This window comes from Protopterus annectens, chromosome 7.part0, assembly GCF_019279795.1.
Source record: "Protopterus annectens isolate FY-2018-M chromosome 7.part0, PAN1.0, whole genome shotgun sequence".
NCBI lineage: Eukaryota > Metazoa > Chordata > Ceratodontiformes > Protopteridae > Protopterus > Protopterus annectens.
In genome coordinates this window covers 1,465,732,711-1,465,745,489 of record NC_056739.1, presented here as the reverse complement: position 1 = coordinate 1,465,745,489, position 12,779 = coordinate 1,465,732,711, and the positions used below count along the sequence as shown (strand labels likewise).

Sequence of the window (12,779 nt, the reverse complement as noted above, 5' to 3'; positions counted from 1 at the left end):
ATTTGTGAAGTCGGAGTCTCCGACGGCATGATATAAGCAAAAGCGGAGCCGAAAAACTCCTCTGCAAACTCCGACCGACGTCTAAGTGTCCGTCGGTTGAAGGAAGCACAGGCTAGACAAGCTGCTACGTTGTGGTCTGGGCCTAAACAAGGTAGGCAGTAAGAGTGGAAATCTTTATGAGGTATTTGTTTCCCACAAGTTAAACAGTTATTCACTTTTTCTGACATCGGCTGAGGCAGAAAGAGTCCCAACGGGTACTTAGCTTTAGAAGTCTTCGGTAGTAGCAATCTCTGGTTCTGACCGACCGGCACTACGAACAGCTTCTGCTTCGGGTGCCACGCGGCAAGAAAGACAGAGGAAAATGGCGTCGGCTGATGCCTTTATACCCGCTGGACTGCAGCTATGACGTCGGGTGAAGTGCGACATCAGCCGAGGCCAGACCCAGACTTTGGAATCTGGCCGACCGAAGGGCTGCCTGAGGCCAGGACAACCCCATTTGTTAGGACTGCAGATGCATCCTTGAAGGACATCCAAAGTTTACGTGCCTACTACTAATGCAGAAGAAATGAGGCTTAAGCATTTAGGTCTCTCCCTACCAGGAGAAGGGTGAGGCATGTCTTCATAGGCAGTCTCTCCATGGCTGAATGCAGATATGAAGGTGGTTCCTTATAAGGGGGTTGGGGACAGCCTATTGACCACCATCAGGCAGAGGTGTGGTTTGCATCACAAAGACACATGGCATACTTACTTCTGTGCATACTAACATTGCACAGAGAGAGAGGCTTTAAAGTTAAAATGCTAATCTTCCTTGTGAATGACAGTACTGTACCTGCCATACTCAGCCTTCACTTCCAGGAAATAAACAGCCTTCAAGGTTCTCATCCAGAGGTCAGTTTGAACAAGCAGGTCAATGTAGTGGCTGGCTAGGCTATTGCTCAGTGGACAGAATGCTGAAGCAAAAGATTCAAGGAGTTAGCAAGATGAAAAAGGGGTGGACAAACAGACTGAGGCAGAGTGGGTCAAAACTGCACAGGTGCAGAAAGAAGCTAGACAAAACTCAGCAAGGCAAAGTGAAGCCAAGGCACAAAAGATGTAATCATCAGCCTAAAAATAATTTTCTATATACATAGTAGAAGAAAGGAAGAATTAAATTAATCAATGAAATAAAAGGAAAGAAATGGGAAGCAAACAAGCACAAGTATACATTTGTACTGATCTGTTCTAAGGACAGAATGGTGAGGAAAAGCAGCACCAAACTGGAAATCGTAGAAGAGTGGGGTGGGGAGGGTGAACAAAGTGTGAGTAAGGAAATAAAACCTTAAGCTGAAGGACAAAGACAAGGAGAACTGACAAGTCCCTTTTAAAAATTCCTGTTACCACTTCTTGTCATGCTGCTTCCGATACAAATTCCCTCCCTGCTGAAAGCTGCTGCTTGAGCCATGCCAGTGATTTTTATTAGTCTTCTGCATTCATAATAGTTGGAAATGGTTCCACAAATGTTGCTGGAACCATCGTGATGGAACTGTGAGGTGGGCAGGGTCTCCTCTGGTAACCCTCTTCCAAACAATACTCCTGACTGGTTTTGTATCTAGCATAATGAGCTTACTGATCCATTCATCTCGGATTAGGTGACGTGCGTCTGAATAGAAATCACTCGTGGAGCTGCAATACTCAAAGAATTGCCTTTGAACTGCATTATTGGAAGCAACAATTTGTGCATATGTTGATCTGTTATGAGTCTTTAGTATTAAAATTTCAATTTTTTTTTCTTTAAATTGCTTCTCTTTATTAGTTGCTAGCTCAAACACTGTTTCAAGCCTACTGACTGAAACATCTCTGCCACACAGATCCTGTGGTGTCAATAACTGGCATATAACTGTCTAGTTCAATATTATGTTTAACAAAGTCTCATCACATCGTTACTGGCACATTCAGTAACTTGGTTCCATTGTTTACTGAAATACTGTTGCTATCCTAACAAACAGGAGATATGTTGATGACCAAGTCTTTAGAAATCACTTGTGAACACAGACATTGTTTAAAATATTAGTTGTACCATTATAACAATTTAAATCTACCAAGATCCCCCCCCCCCTATTTTTTTAATGAGTTGTTTTCCAAACTATTAGAAAACTCATCATTATCACCACCTAACTGATGAGAAAAGTTTTGTAAAATCCTACGATTAGCCATACCCACAGACTCTCTTACCAGGTTACTGAATTGAGTTGTGACACCCTTCACTCCCAGGCACAATTCTGTTTTTCTTTTCAGCTATAGTTACCTCTTCCATCACCTCATTACGAAAGTTTTTTCAACACCATTTCCACATGAAAAAAATTTCAGAATGGTTAATGTTGTCCTGAAATTATTTAATTTGGAAATGGTTCATGGCAATGACAAGGAGTTTTCTAATGGTTCTCACAATGAACAACTCACTCTAGAATACAAGTGAACATTATGTACATGTAAATCATTTCAATGGAAATATTTGAATATCTACTGTTACAGTTTGTACACCCACGCAACTGCACTATTCTCACGCATTCTAATCTCGTCTTTTGAAAAGGCAAGGCTCACCAAATGATAAAGGCTTCATTAACAGAGAGCTCTTGTAGCATTTTGTATCAGTTCATTTATCTGATTAATGCCCAGCAGCAATCCATGGGATGAAAATTTGCTTTTATGATCACTGCAGTTATACCCCATTAGACAACTGTTTGTAGCAAGGATATCATGAGACATTTCTCATCATGTCTGTCTGTCCAGTGTGCTACACAAATTAGTGACTGTAGCTTTTCTAAAGAAAAATACAGCATTATCGCTTTCACTTAATATACCTTCTCCCTTCTTAAGATTCAGTTACTTAGAAATGAACAAAATCAAACATGTATTTACCTGCTTTGATTCCCTCAAAGGGATAGAAGAATCCAACAAGCAGGTTTATGAGAACGGCAAGGTTGAAGGAGATGCTACTCCAGAAAGACATGTTCCGAGAGCACCAATACAGGAGAGGTTTAGCTGTTAAGAAAAAGGTATAAAAAAAAAAAAAGTCAAGAAAATTTATTTTCTGAAGTAACCCAAACATTTTACAGAAATCACATTACAAAGAAAATATACATTTTACTCTACAGCAATCAAGCCTCATTGAACAATCTTATTTGTCCAAAGTGTATGCCTGTGTGTGTGGGGTAGACATCTCCTTTCCCTCATTATACGGGCTATCACATGCCATGACTAGACATAGGTAATAAGTACTAATTTCCTGACGTGGGAGGCAAGAGGTTTTAATTTAGTCTACTTAAAGGAGTATATAGCTCGGCACGTCCTATGATTGTGTGCCTACAATTTATGTTCCTACATATGCACAGGCAGAGTACATACCAAAAACTTCATAACAGTAACTAACCAATTGTCTAACCACTAAAGTCATTAGATGGGCACACATTGTAATCGCTACTACTGCAACACTTCCCTGTCTGTCATACATAGTGATAAAATGATACCAACACCATTGACCCTCCTTCAGTAAATCACTTTTCACTTACTAATGCTCATATCACAATTGGAGAAAAACAATTAAAAGCCGCCGCAGAGTAAAAGAAAACTACAGAAAGTAGCAAATAGTACAGAAACAAACTAGGCAAAGCCAGTTTCTCTAAACCTCATCCATAGGTCCCCTTCACAGCATAAAACTTTGAAATATAGCCCCTTCAGTAAATCTCCAAACCTAAACCAAGAGGTGTGTTGGTAACCATTTGAAATGTTGGGACCCACTACAGCAAGTCTCCAAAACACATAAAGTGAATGGCTGAAAGATCGGACTTGCATATACTAAGTCTGAGATGCCATTTCTCAGAATATTTCCTTTACTCCAAGGTATGGTAATCTTGGAGTTGGTATGTGTAAGTTTGGGGGTTGTAGGGTGGCTTACCCCAAATAGGTAGTGCAAGGGCAGCATCATACCTTGCAAAACATGTTTTAAGGAGAAGCTCCTCTGTTTTCAGTCTTTTCTTTTTCAGCATGTCGGCACTCAGCATTTCAAGTGCCAAAGTGTATATTAAATATTTCAATACCAAAGTAAATCAGGGCTGTTATCATAAAAATAATAAAGTGCCATTATCTGATCTGGAAATAGTGCAACCAAAGGGTGAACATGGCCATTCAGGTCAAGAAACCCTTCCTGAGGTCTGTGCTGCAGGGCAAAGTGGTGAAAGAAAACCTAAGAGAAATGCTATGCTGGACCATGAACCTTTAATAGTCCCGTAAATCACTGAAGCTGCTTCGAGTACCACTAATAATGCTGCCTGACATGACAATTTATATAAAAAACTGGAAAGAAACTCATGATGATTCTACACATTCCATGAGTCATGTTTAAGGAACACATTTAGCAAGGGCTGCAAAAAAGGCACATTTTGGTTTTACAGGGGCAAACCGGCATCAGTCATCTAGATCTGCTACCTGTATTGAAGCACATGAGCTTCAGTGGTGTGAGTGTACCTTAAAAACCACAACCAGGCTTGATTTCCATACATAGTGTTAAGTTTTATTTAAGCGGACTTGCCATCATGCCGCCTCTTTCAAAGTAGCACAACTTCTGTATATCAAAGGGGTGTACAGAGCTGACAGATGTACAATGTATGTGCAAGAGTTTTATTCTGACATTTTACTCACTTTACTCTGCTCATTCCCACTGTAGCAGCTTGGTACAAAAAACTAGCTGCAGAAACAGATATGTATCAGATCACATCTGCATCACCAACATCCTGGAAAGCCTTATCTTTCTTCAACTGAAAGGACCTAATGTACTGGATCAATACATCTGGCTAGACACCAAACATCCACAGACGCCACTGGGAGGTGCAACTTGCGTGTTCATAGGTTTACAAGCTTACATAACACAATACATACTTACTTACCATGCATCTTCAAAAGGGACTTAAGTAGGCGAAACCAACGGGTTACTACACTTATGTACACTTACCAAGTGATTTGTGATTAAATTCTGCAGTGCACATTTTTTGGGAGATTGGTTGCTATCCTCTCCAGTTTCACAAGCTTCTTACTCAGCAAGAAGCAGCTACTAGCAACATATACATAATAATCAGTGCTCACCTATTAACCTGCAAAACATGGGTATTATTCATTTTTCTATTTTTTTTTTATTTACTAGATAAATGAACTAGTCCTAGAACCCTTTTCAGCCATGACCCAGGTGCCTATGCACAAATTTTTAGAAGGTGGTGTATTACAATATCAGAATTATATCAATGTTGTAAACACATTTTCCAGTTAATTTGTACCCATCTTCTGTTGTAATAATCACTGTGAATTTAATGAATTTATTTTCAGTAGAAACACTGCATAAACTTTGTATCTGCATTTTATAAATAGGATTTTCTGTTTTATCCAGAGTAATAAAAGGAACAACCAGAAAACTGGGGGGGGGGGGGGGTGGAAAAAGCTATTTACTGAAGACAGCCCCACTTAAGTTGACAAGGTGTGTGATACTCCCATACCGTATTTTGAGGGCCATCTGCAGTGGACTGACATTTAAGAAAAATCTCAAGAAGTGACACTCAAAACAAGGTTCACCCAAAACCAGAGGATGAAGTCAGGAAAAAACATCCTGAAGCACACACCTCAATGATTTCATAACTCCTGAAAACAGTAGAATTTACTAATGCATGCAGTGCTGACCACACTGAAGGGAAGGTCTGGAGTTAACACTAGAAGCAGCTGCTATTTTAGCAGAAAAAGCTTTTTAAAGGCTGTCAACCTGCTGATGGTAATACTTAGTAAAGCTACTGGGAAATGGACTACCTGCTTACTGGGGAGCCCCACCTATCTCCTGTATAGAGTAAAGGCACACAATCAGCTTGTCATATATCAGACCTATAAGGGTGTTTTTCCTGCACTCAAGAGGACTGTAATGTGAAATAACTTAATTCAGAGCCACATCAGAAAAACTGTACGGTTACATACTGAATCATATGACTGAAACTTACTGGTCTTCAGCATTTTACTTGTCTTAGCAATACCTGTCTCTCTGGAGGGCAGCTCTAGGTCAGAGTTAGGCAAACAGTAAGTAGGGGTCCCTGGGGTTGAATGTTCAGTTAGATGCAGTCAGAAACGCGCACACAACCTCTGGGTCACAGGCAACCTCAGATTTTTTTTTTGTGAAAATCTCCATGAGAAATTAGCTTGTAATAAAATTATGGAGTATAATGGTAACAGCATGCAAACAGCCCCCCAGTGCAATAAAACTGGATTTCTGAAGGTCTGTATCCCTTACATCCTTAAAACTAAAAAACAATAAATACCTCAAGCATAAAAGTCTGGTGCTTAAATCTGGCCATGTGGTGCAGAAGGATAAAACCCAGAGTGCTTCTCAGACAGCCAGTGCTCCTCTAGTGGCAAAGGCAATGGAGTGACTTGATGGGAAGATGAAGGGAGCAGCTGACAGTCCTGAGAGGAAGAAGGTAGCCTGGCTCACTGTACTGGCTACACCAGCAGCATGTATATCCAGCAGGCAGCATGCTGTAACATGAAGAGAATGTGCTTATATCTTCTGAGGCAGCTACACTGGAGTACACAAGCTGATGAAGGGATGGGAAATGACAGCCCTTGATCTGCACATTGACCCACTCCCTAACACCTGAATCTTGTCACCACTGGGGAAGGAAAGGGAGGGAGGGTTCTCATCTGGATAGAAAAAAGAAATGGGTCAATCGGGTGCAGGAATGGCAACCATTCAGAATACTAAGTAAATCTTGCAGACATGGGGAAAAAAGTCTGGAGCTTCCACCTGTTGGGGGAGGGGATCAGAAAAACAAATGTTTGGGAGAAGGACCTGGGGATACTTAACACGTTATTGTTAGGAACATGTGCACCTTGTTCCTGCCACCAGATTACTGCTCTACGCCAAGTGAATCTGAACATGGTGAGAGTCCATCATGGGTTTAATATTTCATATCACTGCCAGCATGACAAACAAAAAGTGGCCATGTTAACATTCCTGCCAAGTCTGAAGACGCGCATCAATTCTAGCAAATCCCCCGGGAGTTTAGAGAATCAAGTGAGAAGAAGGAACAAATTCATTCAACTATTTTCAATAAAATTTCTGCTGTAAGGATAAATCCATTTCTTTGTTTGATACTGTTTTGACCAGACCACCTAAAGTCTGTGAAAAAGAGCAAAAAACTTGCCGTGGAGTTTGATAAGCAGAAGTTCACAAGGTGTCAATCCACACCTATTTTATACTGAAAGAATGAGGTATTGTACACACAAATGTCAATCTTAATCACATCAATACTGAATGCAGTAAATTCTGACAGACACTCTGAAATGTGCAAGCTGTGTGCTGAACTTGGACATGTGTACTTTACAGCAGGTTAGCAATTCCAATATGGTTAAAAAACATTGTAGGTTTATTGGAGTAAACCTTGAAATGAGCACTCCAGTGAATACGAGGAAATCTGGAATTCAAGTAGTATATATATATATATATATATATATATATATATATATATATATATATATATATACACATACACACACATACACATATATATATATACATATATATATATACACACACACATATATATATATATATATATACACACACACACACACACACACATATATATATATATATATATATACACATACATACACATATATATATATATATATATATATATACATACATATATATATATATATATATATATATATATATATATATACACATACACACAGATAGATATATATATATATACATACACACACACACACATGTATTACTGACAGTACAAACAGTAACAACAAAATATAATTTATTGTTGCACCCTGCCCTGTGCAAAAAAGCCCTGGCTGCACCCCAAGATAACTGTTAGACTAGTAGCACAAGGCCTGGAGAGACCCAGCAGAAGAAGATAGATAGGAATGAACAGCCAGTGCCAGCTCACCTATCCCACAGGGAGGAAGGCAGACTTGGCTAATTGCATTGACAACACCTGCAGAAATGTAAGTGTATTGCCAGCAGTAAGTACAGCCAACTGTACCTGCACTGCAAATGGTGGGGCTCTGTCAGGAGGATGTACATGCATGTACAACCCTGACAACACAGCACACATTTGCAACACAAGTTAGGAAGTGCATGCATGAAAGCATACATGCACCCCCCTAGGGGCACAATCAGCAGGACCTGTAGCCTGTACCACTCAACACCAGACTCCAGCAAGAAAGAAATGGGCCAGAGGGCTTCGGCCTTGGTGGAGAAAAGAATGGGTCAACTGGGTGAAAGAAGGGAAGGATCATAGGATATTACTAGGCTAACAACTCTGGGGCCCGTACAAGCCTAGCCAAGAGTTTATCCCCAAAAGAGAAACCTCAATCAGCACCTGTCACTCCCGTCAATGAGGGACACAGGAGGAACCTCTGGGACAAATTTGTGGTTGCCCATACACTCATCAAGGGTGCTCTTTAAGAGGGTCAGTGACATACTTTGACGTGTATGGGGATTTTATTCCAGAAATGGGGTAACCTTTGGTAGACAAACTTGTCTCTCCAGCAGGTTTTGCTATTGTCACATATTAGATTTAAGCCTGTTGATTGGGTACAATGTGAGGAGTTAAGACTTACGGATATGGATCATCGCTAGTGGAGCAGGGTCCGAGTTTGCCTTGTAGGCGAGACATAGATCACCTCTGTGCAATCTGTATGATACAGAGTAGAGTGATTGTGATTTGAGTCTGTCCACATAGGACAGGTGTTGTAGGCCATGGATTTTCTATGTGAGGTGTTTCTGTGGCCTTTTCTGTTGGCACAGGTGTTTGGAGAGAAACATACCAAACAGGGCATTGTACTCAATTATTGGCCTAATGAGGGGGGAGTTGAGAGAGAGAACCTCATTTTTTTCTGGATGCAGTCCCTTTACTTATGAGATGAACTGAGTAAAAGGCTTTTCTGACCACTGTTGCTACATGATGGTCAAATGTGTCAACTTGTGTACCTAGGTCTCTCAACACAAGTTGTGTGCATAGAGGGTTGCTGCTAGTGTGTTAATCAGTAGGGGCTGTATTTTTACCGAATGTCATGATAATACATTTTTTTGCATTTAACTTAAGGCCATGACTTTGGCATCAGTCATTTGTTGCTGAGAGACCCTCTTGAAGTATGTTAACATTATTTGGAGAGTCAATGACAGCACACAACTTAAAGTCATCCACAAACTTGGTCAGCCACAGGCTGATATTTTGGAGGTCTAGTCAACAAGAAAAAAAATGTTAAGGTAACCCAGGTTACAGTAAGCATCTCTTGTCCCAATGCCAACTACCTGTTTATGCCCTAATTTTGAATCTTGAAAAGATAGTACAATAACGTGTTGAAAATGCATTGTGAATCAAATGTCAGAAAACCCTTGCCTCCCTAGGTAAAGAAATTTCAATACAGGAGGTGCACTGACTGATAAAAGCAAAGCAAGATGATATAAGGCCAAGACTCAATGGGAAATGGGTTAAGGATAGTCACTACAGTTACTACTAAAACTTCAACATCTCACATAAAGGACTCTAGTAACCAAAACAATTTACAGGAATACAACTGAGACTGAGATGTTGGCTAGAACTAAAATATGATGCTGGCTACAACTAATGAGGAAACTGAGTACAAGATCTTCTCAGAGATTCTAGACATCTAGGCAATGCAATACCACTACAGAAACTGGCTGTGTTACATTTTCACTGGCATTATCTATGTTAGGAGTGCTTAATTGGGGATCGTGGTATCACCTAAGATAGCTGTAAAGGAGACTAACATAAGACGGACAAAGTTGTAAAGTACCCTCAAAGTGAACACCACAGCTGTTTTCCTAGCAGATCAAACAAAGGTATTTGCAGCCACAAAAAGCTAATAAAGTTGGCACACTGATCAATACTCAATATCAAAAGCACCTAGCTGCCATCATAAGGCAAAGGTGGCAAATCTCAGGGTCATACAAACAGAGAAAATAACTCAACTAAAGCATCAGTTTGATAAGATGACTGCTGCAGCTAATTCGACGGAGCAGAACATTAAATACACAAAATGCTTGCACGATTTGGTGTATTTAACTTCGACAGATGCCCAGGAATGGAGGAATTAAAAGTATCATGCCAAAACAAATTGGCAAAGGAATAATGCAGGCAATCACATATAAAAATGGCTAGGGCATTTTAGCTGTCCTTTCAGTACTCTGGTATCCAAGGAAACTAATACCATCATGTACTAAACACCCCATCAATCCATTTTCACTATACTTCAGTAAAGTTGCAGAAGTAATTTGATGTAATGTTATTCAAGAAAACAAAACCTACCTTATGACCTCCTCAACCGCCTTCCAGAAAGAAGCACATAAATGTAAGCAACACACCCATAAACTGACTGTAAAACATCAATCTCTGGCTAAAGAGAATTTACAGCAGGATAAAAAAAAAAAAAAAACACTCCTCCAGTTCTTAATCTGGGACCACCTTGACACTGGTAATTGTTTAAGCACAGTGGCATAGTAGTAGCTGCCTAGTGCCAGAAGTAATGTGCCTTTTAAGTCTGTGTGAGGCAAGCGATAAGATGGCAGGACATCAATGGAAGTCAGCTGAAGGTATTGCAATCTCGTGTACATTACTCTGATAAGAAACAAATTCCTGTTTTCCCGAGCTGAGAGAAGCAGCATAAGAGCCCAAGGAAGTGTCAAAGGTGGTTGAAAACTATCCATGAAAGAATAAGTGTGGAATATATCCTTGGAGCCAGGGAGGTACAACAGCTGTTAAGTACGGAATATCTCCCTAAAGCCAGGAAGGCACAAAGGCTGTTATTCTGAGTTCCAAAGAAGGTCTTGTGGAGTTGCTTGAATTATCTGCTTACCAGGATAGACAGACTGAAGTCACCCAAGTACTGGCCTTACAACTGTGGGGTGGGAGCACCTTATTCTCAGAGAACTATGAAAACACACACTTGAACTGCTAAAACTGCTTTTGTTTCAATGAGTTCCACACATTGTTAAATAAGCTGAGCTTTTGTTCCCATTTTCCTTGTAAATAAACCTGTCTAAACCTGAAGAATTGACAGAGGCTGTGTTCCTTTGGAATGAAATATACTATTATTGGTACCATGAAGTGGGCAGAAAGTTTTCTTTCTATATACTGTTTTTCTCCAAGCTACTTGCCAAATTGCTGACTGGCTGCTAAACAGAAGGAACTTCTGCTGTTTTAAATACAATGATAAACCAGGGTTCATTAGATAAAAAATCATGAATTGTAAAAGCCATTGAGTCTATGTAATTTCTTGTGAAAAGAACCCATGTTAACAGTAAAAAGGACAACCTGATGGACTTCTGTAAAACCAAAATCTTGTGTAAAACCGAATGTGCCTGTTTTTTTATTCTCCTCCTGTAGGCTCTAAATACTATACACTTAACTGTAGCTACTGAATTTTGTGTGAACATGGAAAAGTGATCAATGCTAGGGTGAACACTATCACAACTTTAAGTGAATTTACTCTAGCTCTGAAGCCACTGGCCAACACCAGAGTCAGTCTTTAGGAAAGACATGTAGCCAATGACCAGCACCTGCTCAGCTTCCGACAACAGATTAACATCTTGATGAACCAGCCATAACAACTGCAGTCTAAGATGCCTTTATTACATTTGTATTTAAATTCTACAGGATACTGCAAATATTTTGTAAACTGCTATGCTTTGACCATATGAACATTTTATGTTTTTGTCTCTAACTTGGCCTAGGTCATGACTGAAAAGGGTCATTGGACCAGCCCACCTACCTAAACAACAAATATGAAATAAACAAATAATGCATACAACACATTCATGTTTGATAAGTTAAACCAACATGAGTCAATTTACTGTTAATTAAAACAGTATGTATCCCTTAAAGGCCAAACGGAATGTAATCAAAATCTCATGACGCAAAAATTGCTATTGTCTCAAAGGAGCACACAGATTTCATGAAAAACATCCATGACCACAAAAGACTTCCCCATCAAGAGGCTACAGCTGAAGACTGATTAAATATATGAACCCATCATACAATGCAAAATGAACAACCTTAACTCATATCTAGCCTATGACCCTGCAGACAGCGATCTCCAGAGACTCATGCAACATAAGAACAGATGGGCCACCAGCAGGAGTCTAACCTCCCTCCAAGGATTTTACAACACTAAAGATCAACAATAACTGGTCCATCTTTAATGGCAATAATTCCCTTAAGATCTTACCACTGAAACACAACTTAACTGTCATAATACACAAGAATATCAGAGATTTCGTAGAGAGCAGCACAGGCAACTTACCACCAAGGATGTTTCCTTGTGGACACCCACATTGTAATTACTGCAAATACATGAGCAAACTGGGTTCCATTGTCTCAGCAACAAGAAATAATACAACAGCACCTCCTATAGTAATTGCAACTCTGATAACACAGTGTACCAGGCAAAATGTGACAAATGTCAAGTCTTTTATGTGGGGAAACTATCGACCAACAAAATCAGGATTGCCTGCCATTATACTGATAAAACAGAAAGCTCCCACTAGCACACTTGCCAGACACACTAAGGACAAAATTGACCACAGCAATTTCATTTTTCACCTATTGGACATAATCCCTCCCAAGCGCCTAAAGGCAGCGCCAACAATAAGCAAGAAATAAGAGAGCTGATACTGCTCTGGGTTAAACAAATCCTTTTTGAGTAACTGCATCTTGAACCTCAGT

The 12,779-nt window shown here is 39.9% G+C and overlaps 1 protein-coding gene across 1 annotated transcript in view; it reads right to left on the bottom strand.

Moving 5' to 3' along the window:
• ITPR1 (inositol 1,4,5-trisphosphate receptor type 1) overlaps positions 1-12,779 on the bottom strand; it is a 2,510,606-nt gene that overhangs the window by 425,142 nt on the left and 2,072,685 nt on the right. Inside the window, exon 48 of the mRNA XM_044076407.1 lies at positions 2,899-3,021. Within this exon, the coding sequence (XP_043932342.1) occupies positions 2,899-3,021 (123 nt within the window). The remainder of the gene's footprint in view (positions 1-2,898; positions 3,022-12,779) is intronic.